Here is a 13,347-nt window from a genome sequence, read left to right as displayed (position 1 = left end):
ACTAGCTCTGTTTATCCATTCTAAAGCTTTAAAACTTTCCCGGCATATTCTTCAAAGGCAGCACTCTAATTCTTACGAACCATCAACGTTAGTTTCCTATCGGGGCTTCTTCAAAGCCTCAATGTGGCTTTGGAAAGCGATTACTGAAAAAAAAATCATTTCCCCCAACGCACTCAATAATTTCCCATCTTTTATGATACCCTCTTTAAGTATATACCTTCAAATTGTTAGAAAGCTACGAGTTTCTTTTCCGCGAATAAAAGCTGGCGGTTCCATATCTCGTATTTTCGGCTTTTGCGCTTATATTCTCAAGCAGCTTTAGTCGCAAGCGCAGCTTCCGTGCCAGATATTATGAGCAGCTTGAAAACTGCTAGCAGTGTTGTCTTTGGTATCAGCCATCATCTCCGTACCGCGGTGTGCTCGCCTTTGGCACATTTTAAGTAGAACTCGTTGTGTCTATATAAAGGCACTTTTATTTTATTTATTTATTTCTTTGCAATACTGCTAGTCTCAGTGAGACAAAAGCAGGGGGGGGGGGGGGGGCACAGTTCTACAAAAAGAAACAAACAGGTCATTATACATGGTACAGTAAAAGAAAGAAAGAAAATAGAGAAAGCTTCCTTAACTACTGCAGAAATCACCATTGACGATATGAAGTACAATACATTTGGTTGGTACAACAATATTACCATAACAATATAATAATATAGTATTACTAGAATTTATATAAACACAACTAAATATATAAATATATATATATATATATACAACTGTGTGTGTCGGCCTGCTCCCACGTTTCATTCGGTTGCTTTATCATTTTACATCTTCATGCAATTGATTGCATTCCGCTCAGCCGAATGAAAAGATCGCAGCGTATGTCACGTAGCATGTGCTTTAGAATGTATCTGGTGCAACAAACTAGTACTCGCTTCGTAGAATTTACCAGCGTCTGTTAAAGTGGGGTAGGTGATACACTACGTCTGACCATTCGTCTCGGGGCTTCTGCAGTATCGGAAGTATCTCAAGATAGGCACGCAAGTGCTGTGCACGTTTAATAGCGTGCACTGCGAGGCACGTTCATTGGCAAGTACCAACTGTCCCTGCTCTCACAAAGCGAATGTCGAAGGATTGCCCGAAGCTACAAGAGGAAGTTCGTATTCTCTGAAAAATGGCAAGGGACAAATTTTCTCATAGGGAGGCTGCTCAGCCTTCTTCAAGCTTTTTCCTTGCGCGTGTTTGTCGAGTTTCGATTGAATTCATGAGTACAGACATGCTCTGAAAGGCGGTTCACACTTCTGAATGACCTTTTGGACTTTCTTGATGACCATGAGAATAATGAACTTGCTTCATCGTTGTGCATGCCTCGTCAAAGTCATCATCATCCCTCATGCAGCCTTTGCCCCCTTTTCCTTCTCCCACTGTGCAGAGTTGCAGGCTATAGTGTGCTAGTTCAAGCCGGCCAATCTCTCTGTCTTCTTTCAAATAAGTTTTCTGTTGCTTTTGGCAGCGTATGTAGGTATTTTAGGCCGAATAATAAAGACACGAATGAAATTTGCAAGCCGTCTTTTTGAAAGACCTGCGAACAGGTGGACTTAAAAGAAGGAAGCACTCAGTTTGCTACGTGTCAAAAAATGTCTCCATTTCACTTAAGAGGTGTAGCATCGATTGCAATAGCAACTTGTTAGACAGCTATACGAAGTAAGGAAAGTAGCTTTATTGGCCGCATAAGCTTGCCAACGTTCGCTTAATAACTAAATTAACTAAATAAGCTATGCATGGCGATGCGTACGCAGGCCACCACGAGCACATATCACTCGATGACTGCTCACATTCGATGTCAGAACGCTGGCGTAAGGAAGAGCAACAGCAGCAGCGAGGGTATTGCCCGACGCGCTGCGTCTTGTTTATAGCGCCACCTAAGCGGCGATAACTAAACGCACACGAAGCCATCAGCACTCGGCTAGCCTGGACTTTTTACCCACTGCAAACTACTTTTGAAATACGGCCCGTGCGGCCTCGGTCAGCCGCGCAATACGCAGTCGCCACTGGAGTAGAACGCTCTTCCCCCTTCCCCCTGCTGTCTCGAGGGCGATGGAAGAGCGCGCGTGGCATCTTCGCCTTCCTCTCCTATGCGCACGAGATCCAGACGCCATCCTTCTCGGCTCACCTTCGCACGCTTTCGTTCGCACCCATTTTTCAAACGCGCGCAGACGCCGTGATAACATGGCGTCTGCGCGCGTTTGAAGATGGTTGCGAAATGGGTACTTTACACGAAACATCAGGTCGACGTCGGAAATGTACCTTGAGGGCTCATTTAATCGATATTGCTACAAAAAAAGTAATTAATTGTGACAACTAAATGGCCAAGGCCAGCACGGATTTACCGACGGTCTCGAAGCGCGTAGCGAACACACCGCACCTGCATACCACGAAGTTGTTTTCGTGCCAAAATTTTCCTGCTTCGCTTCCGGTGACATTAATAATCCTGAGCGTCGTACCATACACGGGCTACTTGCGCATCCTCGAAAGCGAATAACAAAAGCTGTAATGTTTCAAAAACAATAAGTACCTTCCTTAGCAGCTCCATTTTCAGTGCGCAGTTGGCATCGCTGTGTTGTCAGTATTTCAGTGGTATCAACTGGCTGCGCATTTCGCGACCGGAAGCAAGGCGAACTGACGATCGCGGCTCAATCTCGAGCTCGATATGTGGAGGGAAGTGGGGAAGCAGCGTGGGAGGTGGGGAGTGGGGGGGGGGGGGGGGGGGGCGGCCTCGACTTCGCCAATTGGTGCGCCCTTTGCACGACCACGCGCGTGGTATCTTGAAAGGGATCTGCAGACGGCTCATGCCTTTGTGCACGCTGACTTCTAGCCACTCTTGCGTTAAAGCTATAGACCGCACGAAGGTCACTTCGCTCGCCGCTACTGCCACGCTTGCTTACGCCAGCGTTTCGACAGTGAGTGTCCGCGCTCATCGAGTGTGATGTGTTTATGTGTGCTTGTGCGCGCTGACACCACGCTTGTTAATTCAATTAGTAAGTGAATGTTTCGAAGTTTTTGCGGCTGGTAAAACTACTATGCTTCGCGTAGCTCTCTACTAATTTGCTATCGCAATCGACGGTTTGCCTTTAGGGCGAAACTGTGACATTTTTTTCATTTATAATTCAGAGTTTTTAAAAATCTTCTATGTTAGCACAATTTCATTTGTGAAACAGGATTGCGTGAGGAGGCGGACTATTCTTGCAGAAAAAAAGTCAACACGCGCCACTGGTTAATTAACAAAATTTCGCTACCTGGCTTTTGAACTAAATACTTCATGTTACGCATTGAAAGTTACGAATTGTCGCCGTTGAGTTCACACACCATATCCACTTGAAATAAATTTTGAGGGTGACAGCAGTTTCATGAGGGGCATTTCAAGATTTTGCGAGAAAGCGCACTGGTGTCTAGGTTAAATTTCTCCTACAATGTGTACACAGTCGTTTTGTTAAAGAAGTAAGTGGAACAATAATATATGTTACCGCAAGCCTGAGCGCTCGTATCTCGAAACTGGTGCTAGTTTTAAATCTCTTCTCTTGAGAAGATTATTGCTTCAATTCTTGAAGTGCAATAAGTGCCCACAGTAAATACTTAGCAAGCTGTACAGTTCAATTTTGCTGGTTGTTCATTTCCTGATTCGATTTCTTGTTCAAGTAATGAATACTTCTTTCTGAAATTAAGCTCAACAATTAATACTGTGGAATCTGCCACAGGCTACGTTTAAAAATTTTGTTAATTCTAAAATAAGCACACCTGATGTATCTCTACAATTTTCAGTGATATTTAGACAGTGATAATAATATTTTTTTTAATTTTCATCCTTTTGGAAACGGGGGTGGTGACAAATTGTCAGCCTGCTTGAGCTAATCACGTTTTAGTACATATAATGAAGTCAAATTCTTTATTTGTTCCCTTATTATAATTCTTATCTCTGTATTGTAAGTTTACATTTAGTGATCGCGGCTCCGTCCCTTTCAAGGTTTCTTTTTTACCGATGCTCCAAACGTTTCAGTTATCTCGATTGCTGATGATAATGATGACCCTTCTTATGATGAAGTTTATTGACATCGCCTTTGTAACGCGGCGGGTGCAAATAGCCCTCTAGCCTGCAGCTTTATTCTACAAGTTTTGTTCCACCTATCGCTGTCTAACTTTTTCTCTGATCTAGATCTTAACTTTAATGTCTCAAAGCTCTATCATTATACTGTACCCTTATCTACACTTGCAATGACTCCCGTTCCATCAATACATTCTCTGCTTTTCTAGCACCAATACTCTAACTGTTGCCTACTTATCTTGACTGCTGACCAGTTAATCTTTCCATCTTCTTTGAATCCCAATGCTTCTTGAAAGTGGACGCTCCCTACAGATCTCGCTGAGTCATTATCCTGACTGCAGCGCGATATCGCACTCTGGTAATCTCCACCTGAATTTCGATGCCTTTAAAGCGAAGTTTTCTTTGCTTCTTCCTTGCATCTTTCCTCTGCAGCTGCTGCCATCTTCGTCTTCTTCTTTTTCTCCAAGCACGCCATGTCGCGAGGTGGTTCAGAGCGTGCGTACACATGGCAGCAGCATGGTAGAGAGAAAAGGCGATGCGAGCAACTCGTTTGGAGCTTTTCATCGCGTCGCATGTGCACAATGTCATCTTGAGCTCCCTGGGCGTTGCGCAATACCTTCTTGACAGCTATAGTATCCGTGACCCCCCAAAAAAGCTTTGCACCTACTGCAGCACTTTCTTTTCTACTAATGAGCAACAGTCCCAAGGGGAGGTACATAGAATGGTATAGAGAGCAGGTAGCGAGAGAATGCAGAGGATTGTCAGAGTGGACGCAGTCACGAAGCGAGTGAATGACAGCCTTGTCACTCTTTTCTCGCACTTACCGTACATGGGGGGGGGGGGAGCAAGAAAGGGAAAATGCTACGTGAGAAGGCGAGGAAACGCTAATGCTCGACGCGACAACTGTTGCGTACAAAGTGGATAACTTTAGGTTCAGTGTGTGATAGGACACGTTCCTGCTACTTCTTAAAGCGAAACACCATGCAAATTTGTCAGGCGGATAACTGACTCACGCCGTGCAGGCGCAAAGCTGCATTAAATCTTCGTAGCGTCTAGGATGCACTACAGAAGCGGTCGCACGTCGACATTTCTATGTGCACCACGGCTGCTTTGCGGCTATGGCAATACTCGAAATGGCGGGTTCGATCGGGACCGTGGTAGCCGCGATTCGACGGGAGCGAAACGTAAAAACGCTCGCGCACTTAGGCTTAGGTGCACGTTCAAGAAACCCGGAGCGGTCAAAATTAATCCATGGTCCGCCACTACGGCGGGCTTCATTATCCAATTGTGGCTTGTCACATACAAGCCCGCCAATAAATTAAAGTTTAACATTTCTGTTCCGATTCAATTTGCCGAGTGAGGCGATGACAATGCTAACCTTCTCGGATGGTATGAACAACGGCGCGCTACAGCGCCTCAAACAAACACGTCATGATGTGTGCTCTGTGCACCATGCAGACAAACAGCAGTGGCGCACAGCGACATAACGTTTAACATCAACTCACCACTCTCGTATAGGACTACACGCTGAGAATATTAAACACTCGCCGTCGACATCCCTGCTAATTCCGTCATTCTAAGCAAACGGCGCAGAAAGCTTTTTCCCATCATAGATGCCCCCGCTACGTGGGATCCGCACAACCTTTTCAAGGTGTGAGCGTGCCATATCGGAGGCCTGGCTTTGAGGATCTCTCCCAGACGCCGCTATTTTTTCCTATTTTTCCGGTTAGGTGGCTGTCACCATGGTGGTGGTGTCTCTCATGGACGTGGTTGGCAGGCGACGGCTCCTTCTCTTCTCCTGCATCACGTGCGTGTGCGCCATGGTCACCATCGCAGCCCTCAATCCAATGTCGAGCAACGAAGCGCAGCCATCAGGAAGTTCACTCGTTCAACGCTTGCCCCTTCTTTTATTGGGACTCTACATTATCGGTACGCACTAAACACTTCAAAATGCCGAACGCGCGAGTTTTGCCTTAAGGGGTCCTGAAGCATATTTTTTAACGTAGTACAAAAGCATTGCCTATCTGTTAGGGAACGACCTGGGATCATGGACGCCAAATAATGTTAGACTGAATGCAGTATGAAATTTACAATATCCTGTCAAAATCAGTTTAAAATCGGTAGACCTCTCTGTCGCAAGCAGCCGGACCCATCAATAGCAACTGGCTAATTTCGTGTTCGCGATAACATTCTCAATAATACAAATAGTTCGCATCTGAATCAAACGAATTTTAATTTTCGCGAGCCATTCCATTCTGTGAAGGTGGATTACTAGCGAAGCTGTTTAGCGCACGGTACAGCGGTCGCACAGAATTTTCAACACAGGTACGAACATATTTATTGTCCAAATCTGTGGTCCTCGTGGCAGTATAGGTACGCACACACATTCGCGTGTCACCTCTGTTATTAAATATGTTCGTCACGTAAATAATGAATGGGCCCTTAAGCAATGGCTGATAGCCCAGTTAACGCGGCCTCCCCATTACAACTATAGAAGTGAAATTGCACGCTGGAATGATGAGCGGTGACGGAGCCAGCTGAGGAAGAAGACAATGGTGTTCAAGCCATTGCTTATTGACGGTGTTCGAGCCATTGATTTTGACGGTGTTCGAGCCATTGCTTACAGCTTCGCTGTAAAAATATACAGGGTGTTTCAGTGAACACTTCGAAAAATTCTTAAAGGTCGCCTGTGGCAGATACCACAATTCTAGTTCGTGAGCTGGTCCAGTCGAAGAGGCAGACGTGCATAAAACATTGAAATGCATATTCTACTAATTCACAAAAATTCACTAATTCAGCTTTTGACTAATTACCACATGGCCCATATTGAAATTTACGAATTGTAGCCGTGGATGTCGCAAGGCGGATCCACTTGGAACAATTTCTCAGGAGGACACCAGTTTCAAGGTATTGATTCTCGAACTTTGCGGAGAAATGCACTCGCGTTCCAGTTAATTTGGTGCTTGAATGCATAAAAGGATATTTTGTTAAGAAAGTAACTGGAACGCCAATGCATTTCTTCGCAAAGCTCGGGCATTATTATTTAGAAAGGGTTGTAATCTCGAGAATTCGTTCCAAGTGGATCCGCCTCGAGAGATCCACGGCTAGAATTTGTAAATTGCAATATGGCGGGAACACCGAACTTCACTATCATTATCTGATGCTTAAGCCCTGTCAAAAACAAGTCAGGGATTTTGCAACCTCAGTAGTGTCTGTGACTACTCAATAGGTGTCGTATAAGTCCACTAGTAACTAGTGTTCCTGTATATGCTCCCGCAGGGAGCAGAGTTGCGCATACCTTTTCCGGCGCCGCTCGCACCGCTATTGGCCGAGCGCGAAAAATGACGTCAAATGATCCGCGCCGCGGCGAAGCCAACTTTACGGCCGCATCGCCGACTCATGCGAACTCGTCGTTTCCGTCAGTACCATCGCCATTGCACTCAGTGGACCGTCGATCGTGCGTTCAGAGGAGCAGCTAGAAGCTCTTGCATCTTGAATCTTTTTCTATTTGCAGATTTGCTGCTACTAAATAGTAAGCACTACTAAATAGTAAGTACTACTAAATAGTAATAGTAAATAAAAGTAAGCTTTGCTTAAAATGTGCACATGTCAACATTTGAAATGCGCTTAAATCTGTGTCTGCACCGCATGTATCGAAAACGTGCAGCTGTAGTGAACGATGGTTAGTGATAAATGACGCTCTGTTAACGGTCACTGACATAACTGCAGGCACGATAGCTCTCTTGGCGACGGTCATTAATCGGCTGGTTTCGGCAGCCAAAATGCGCTAAGTGTCCACCTTACGTGTGTGAAGTTTTAAACACTCTTTAAAACATTTCTTGCTTTCTGACCATGATAAGACAACTTCATATGCATGCTGAAAATCATTGCACCGCTGTTTGTGGCAACGTACTGCGCGTTTGCGAGCGAACTTTGGAGCTGTTCGAGCCACGGGAGTATTTTATTTTGGGGAATCGACGGCGGACCCACCCCATATTTGTACGTTCGTGTGTGTGTTTGTATATGCGTGTTTACATAGGTACATACAAAGTTTCGGTTGGTTGGAAGCCCACCCCCTCCGGCTGCACGAATGACTCGTTCGAGCGTAGCCTGTATTAACAAGTGCCCTTTGCTAAGCGCCTGCGAACAATTGGCGCTTGTAGCTCGCGACCACCAGAGAAAAAGGCGGAACACCGCGCGGCATTTGGCTCCTGCGCGCGCGAGGAGTGGCTTCGCTGCAGAGCTGGAGCACGACGGCGGACCTATGCGCAACTCTGCTCCCTGCGGGAGCATATACAGGAACACTACTAGTAACGAATTCACATTTCTAGCAGAGCGCTAGCCCATTTACCGCCATCACTTTGCGGGTTCACTACTGCAAATATAAGTGGATTGCGCGACTCGGGTAGGCTATTTGCCGGTCACGGTTGATGGGTACTCCCAAATTAGTTGCCTGCCAATATCTTTAACAGTGTGTCATCCCACCAGACCTGTGTACACTGAGCCACTGGGCTCTGTGCGTTCATCCTGAAAAACCTGCTTATAACGTTTGTTAAACAGACTATTCCTCCGGTGCCGCTTCGTGACAGGCTACTCGCTCGGCCTGGGTCCCGTGGTCTGGATACTCGGGGCCGAGCTGGTGTGTTGCCGTGACCGCGGCATGCACCTAGCCAGCGTGTGCGCGTTCAACTGGGCCTGTGTTCTCCTGATCACGTGGTTCTCCACGAGCGTGCGGGACACCATCCACCTGTCCGGACTGGCCTGGTTTTTCTCTCTGGTGACCACAGTTGGCGCCGTTCTCTTGATGCTTTTCATGCCCGAAACGCAGGGACAGAGTCTCGAGCAGATCCTATTGGGACATTTTCGACAACCCGAGGGCTCGTCTGGCCACTCTCCGAAGGCATCGGTGCTCAAGAGGATGTAGGTCGCAATGAGAACAACACTGTGCACTTCGATCAGCGCACTGAGCTTTGTCGGCGGTCATTCTGCGACGACTGTCGCCAATGCTTCGCTCTCTCTTATAAAGTTCGATGTATTGCCCACTGAGAGTATTTCCTTTCATGTTTACAATACCTGCAAACTTCGTATTCCTTCCCTATGAACAGGCGCGAGCGCCAGTGGTTATAATAAATAGGTTAAGTTGAAACAAGTGCAGCCAAGTTGATCAAGTGCGCCATGTTTCAGGGGCTAGAGGCACAAGTGGCCGATAAAGTACTTTTTCGTGAGCGCACATGCCAAAAAGTCATGTTCACTTGCTTAGGTTTCTTTATTTCTGAAGAATATATAAATATATTGTTGAGGGAAAAAGCACACATAAAAGAAAGGCATGTTTACTTGCCTATGTTTTGGTCGTGGCACGTGTATAACGGACATGGAGAACCATTGTGGAAACATACACACATACGCACGTATACACACACGCACACACACACACACACACACATATATATATATATATATATATATCACTTTGGTGAAGCTCGTGCCACAGCTGCAACGTAAGCAAGTTACCATGCTGGGCTCCTCTCATGGGCACACCTGCCGGAAGCTCATGCTCCTTTCACATATATCTTTATATACATATAGGCTCTTCACGGCCGAAACCTAGGCCAGCTAAAGCGACTTTTTTCTATGGGTGCTTCCTTGTGAACAATATGTTTACAGATATGTAGTTCAGAAGGAAAGAGCACCTATAGAAATAATCCACGTTTAATGGCCTACGTTTCGGCCATGCAACGTGTATACCGGACTAATAGAACCATTCTGTGCGACAATCACATGATAAATGCATCGTTCCAGAGTGCAGCAAACGACGACGGCCGACCGAAACGGGCTAGCGGGCTCTTGTGCGCGCATACTTACGATCTGACAGTCAATAAATAACAAGAGCAAATATGAGCCGCTCAACAGGAAGTGTTGTCAACCCTAGCCCTTTTATGTTTGCAGCTGTCGTAATTTGCGCTACCCGCCATGCTGGCGTAGTGGCTATGGCGTTACGAGGCTAAGCCTGAGGGCGTGGTACCAAATCCCAGCTGCGGCGGCCGCATGTTTTCACGGGAGGAGGTGGGGTGGGCAGTGGGGGAGGGGGGAGGGGGGGAATGCAAGAACTCCAGTGTACGGTGCATATATAGGGTGCACGTTAAGGAAACTCGGGTAGTCAAAATTAATCCTGAGTGTCCCGCTACGGCTGGCCTCATAATCATTTGGTACGCAATATACCGAAGAATTTAACGGAGTAATTTGTGCTAGCATATCTTGTAGTTTGTAGGTACGAACCATGTTCTGTAAAGTATGGGTCCTCTCTTTATTTCTCTCTCTCTCTCTCTCTCTCTATATATATATATATATATATATATATATATATATATATAGGCATTGCCACGAGCATAACAGTTGCCTGTGTAGTGGGTTTGCCGCGTCTGCAGAAGCTGAGGCCAATTACGACGAAGACGCATTCTCAGTGAAGGTGTCGGACGGGAACTATCTGCTTCCATTAGCTTAAATTTAATATGTGCTGTCATATATCTAGTAAAGTTAATATATATATATATATATATATATATATATATATATATATATATATATATATATATATATATATATATATATATATATATATATATATACACCCACACATGACGGGTAACCTTTCGTTTGCAATAACGTTTCGGCCGTCAGTCGTCGTTTGCTACGCGCTGCACGGATGCATTTGTCACTTACATTTCCTGTGCCCCTACTTATTGCACATATTCCAATCGCACAATTCCCGTCAATTAAGGTAGTGCCAATATATAAAGTATTCTGCGGCACATCATCTATCATTTTATTATTTTTACGCAGATTTCAGGTAGCAGCGTTTGCGTCGCACTGAAGCGTATACTTGTTTGGTTCTCCCAGCATTAAATAAACGAAAAGTGCAGTTTTCACATCGATTTCCACCGAGCAACATGTACTAATGTCATAAAATACGCTTGCTTGAATGAACGTACAGACAAGCGAAACTTTACTTCTGCCTTCTAGTTTATTGTTAACACATTCCTTGTTTAATTGATCCAACAGATTGACCCATGTGGCTTTTCCATTTGAGGCGGCTGACTCATTGTGCCCAAGTCAATTTGGTGGGCTTAGTCGTCCGGCCTTGTCTCCCTCTTCCCGTGGGCAACGTTCACGCATTCAAGCTGAAGTGACTTTGAGGAATGTTCTCTTGCTTAAGATGGCTTTTCCAGCCGCAGCCAAAGCAGCATGAAATTTGCGCGGAAGCTGGTTGCCTGTAAGAGATGCAATTCAAGCAGGCTCTTTCACATGACGTCTTGATGTACTTTGTTTTGCGTCGACACTGTCACTTCCACCCATTGTTAGCGTTGTCTGTTCAGCAGTCTGGTTTCCCGGAAATAAACCCTAGTTTTCTTCTAATTTATATTGTGATTTGAATTTGAGACTGCCGCCTAATCTTAATGCTGATCCCTCTGACAGCGTGAACATCGTCAAGTGTCAGTGTTAAACGTCAAGTGGGGTGACTCAAACGAAGGCAACGAACTTATCAACGCTTTGGATGACCAGCATGCTGCGATATTTTGTGTTTGTCAAGCCTACTCAGCTAATTCTTAAAATAGGGTGTCATCCAAAATTTTTACTTGCGCCAGTCTTTGTCAAATATATCGAAGCCAATTCATGCACCAGATTTACAATCATAGGGCCACATTCTGACTTCACTGGAAGGATTTCGTTGCGCCAAATTCCCAGGCGTTAGTGTGGTTAGTACCTTTCATTTCACGTAGCTTCAAAGGGTCAGACGTGCTGCAGAACCCGGCAATCTGCTTTGCCTACAAAAAATTACCCTCGGATAATTTTGAAACATCTTAAAGATAATGTACACCCGAAAACAATATGAAAAGAAGCACTTGTCTTCAAGGAATGATTGCCCTGTAAATGTCGAATTAAACATCACTTTGTGAATATTGTTGAGAAAAGCGTAAGACGCCTAGAACTTATGCCAGTTTCTATTCCCAGTCGGTCCAATGTGGTGATTGACTACTATTCCGCGGTAATGCAATCGCGTCAACTAAAGCGGCAAGGATGATGTCGTCAAGCACTGAAAATGCAATGCTTCTCGCTCGAGGTAGCTCCCTATTCTGAGGGCTACGGATCGAGTTTGCGCATACTGCGGCACGGCGTCACTGCGTTTCCCAGCGATGGTGTGATATGAGTGTGTATGCGCTTCTAACGGCCCAGACTCCTTGCTGCGGGTGCGATACAGGCCAGCGGCCGAAGCAGGAACCGTGACTACGGCAACATAGATAAGCGGGCCTTATGCGACATAAATAAGCGGGTGGCGATTATCACGTGGCATTTCGTTTTAACGATGTTTCCCTATAAAGGAGCCCCGCGCTGTATCTCTGCTCCTCGTCGCCGCCGAAAACTTGAGCATAACAAACGATGATGAAGACATAATCATTTGTTACTCTTCAAGGTAGCGAACCTCAGGAACTTAACGACCCCCCAACGAGACCACTGAAAGTCAAGAAACGTGGTCGGAGCAACACGTATTCACGATAAAACGCGGCTGGTTGACCTTTCACTTTATACTAGCAGAAATAATAAGGTTGGGCAAGTTATGCAGTGTAATGCGTGTAGAGATGATCAGCGACGATTCATTTTATTGACAATGTGTCTTAACGGAGTGGGTTCGTAGTAAAGGGGGCCCTATTATTAGGTGGTGCTATGACATGAGCAAATTTCAAACACACATAGGGAAAGCCGTCGTCAAGTCTCTCCAGTTTATTCTGAGGTATTCATCCGCAACGCTGTGTAAACGGCGGAGCATTCTTCTGAAAAAAAAAAACAGTAAGGGCTTTCTTTGTGGTTTCGTTCTATTCTTGGGTGGAGGGCAAGTGTACAGGCGCTCCCAGAATAATTCGGAACGCAACACACGCGGCCGCTCGCCGGCGGAGCGCGCCCGTGGAAAAAGTAGTACCGTTGTCTGCGCATGCGCGGTCTCCCTAGCGAGCAAGGTTGGCTCCCTAGTGCATCTAGTTTGTGTTGTTGCTGCAAAACGGTAGCCCTAGGTGCCCCTTAACGTTTTGTCAAGGGGGGCTTGGCCGGTGGTGTCTGTGACAAGCTGTGTCTGCGCATGCACTCGCGTTGGAGCATAAGCGCTCGTGTCTGCATGTTCGGGTGCTTGGGCGCCTTTTTTTTTTCATTTTTCGTGTGGGCCATATTTATCATTTGCTCAAGATATTTACGGTAGGTGACAG

At 45.8% G+C, this 13,347-nt stretch overlaps 1 protein-coding gene across 1 annotated transcript in view; it reads left to right on the top strand.

Moving 5' to 3' along the window:
- The window catches only part of LOC126518290 (solute carrier family 2, facilitated glucose transporter member 8-like), a 74,713-nt gene extending 65,479 nt beyond the window's left edge, over positions 1-9,234 (top strand). Inside the window, exons 8-9 of the mRNA XM_072285210.1 lie at positions 4,526-4,612; positions 8,683-9,234. Of these exons, the coding sequence (XP_072141311.1) occupies positions 4,526-4,612; positions 8,683-9,017 (422 nt within the window). The 3' untranslated portion in view covers positions 9,018-9,234. The remainder of the gene's footprint in view (positions 1-4,525; positions 4,613-8,682) is intronic.
- Positions 9,235-13,347: the final 4,113 nt, after the last annotated feature.

Source organism: Dermacentor andersoni, chromosome 11 (genome assembly GCF_023375885.2).
Source record: "Dermacentor andersoni chromosome 11, qqDerAnde1_hic_scaffold, whole genome shotgun sequence".
NCBI lineage: Eukaryota > Metazoa > Arthropoda > Arachnida > Ixodida > Ixodidae > Dermacentor > Dermacentor andersoni.
The sequence above is the reverse complement of the archived record's forward strand: the minus strand, read 5'-3'. Positions and strand labels throughout refer to the sequence as shown.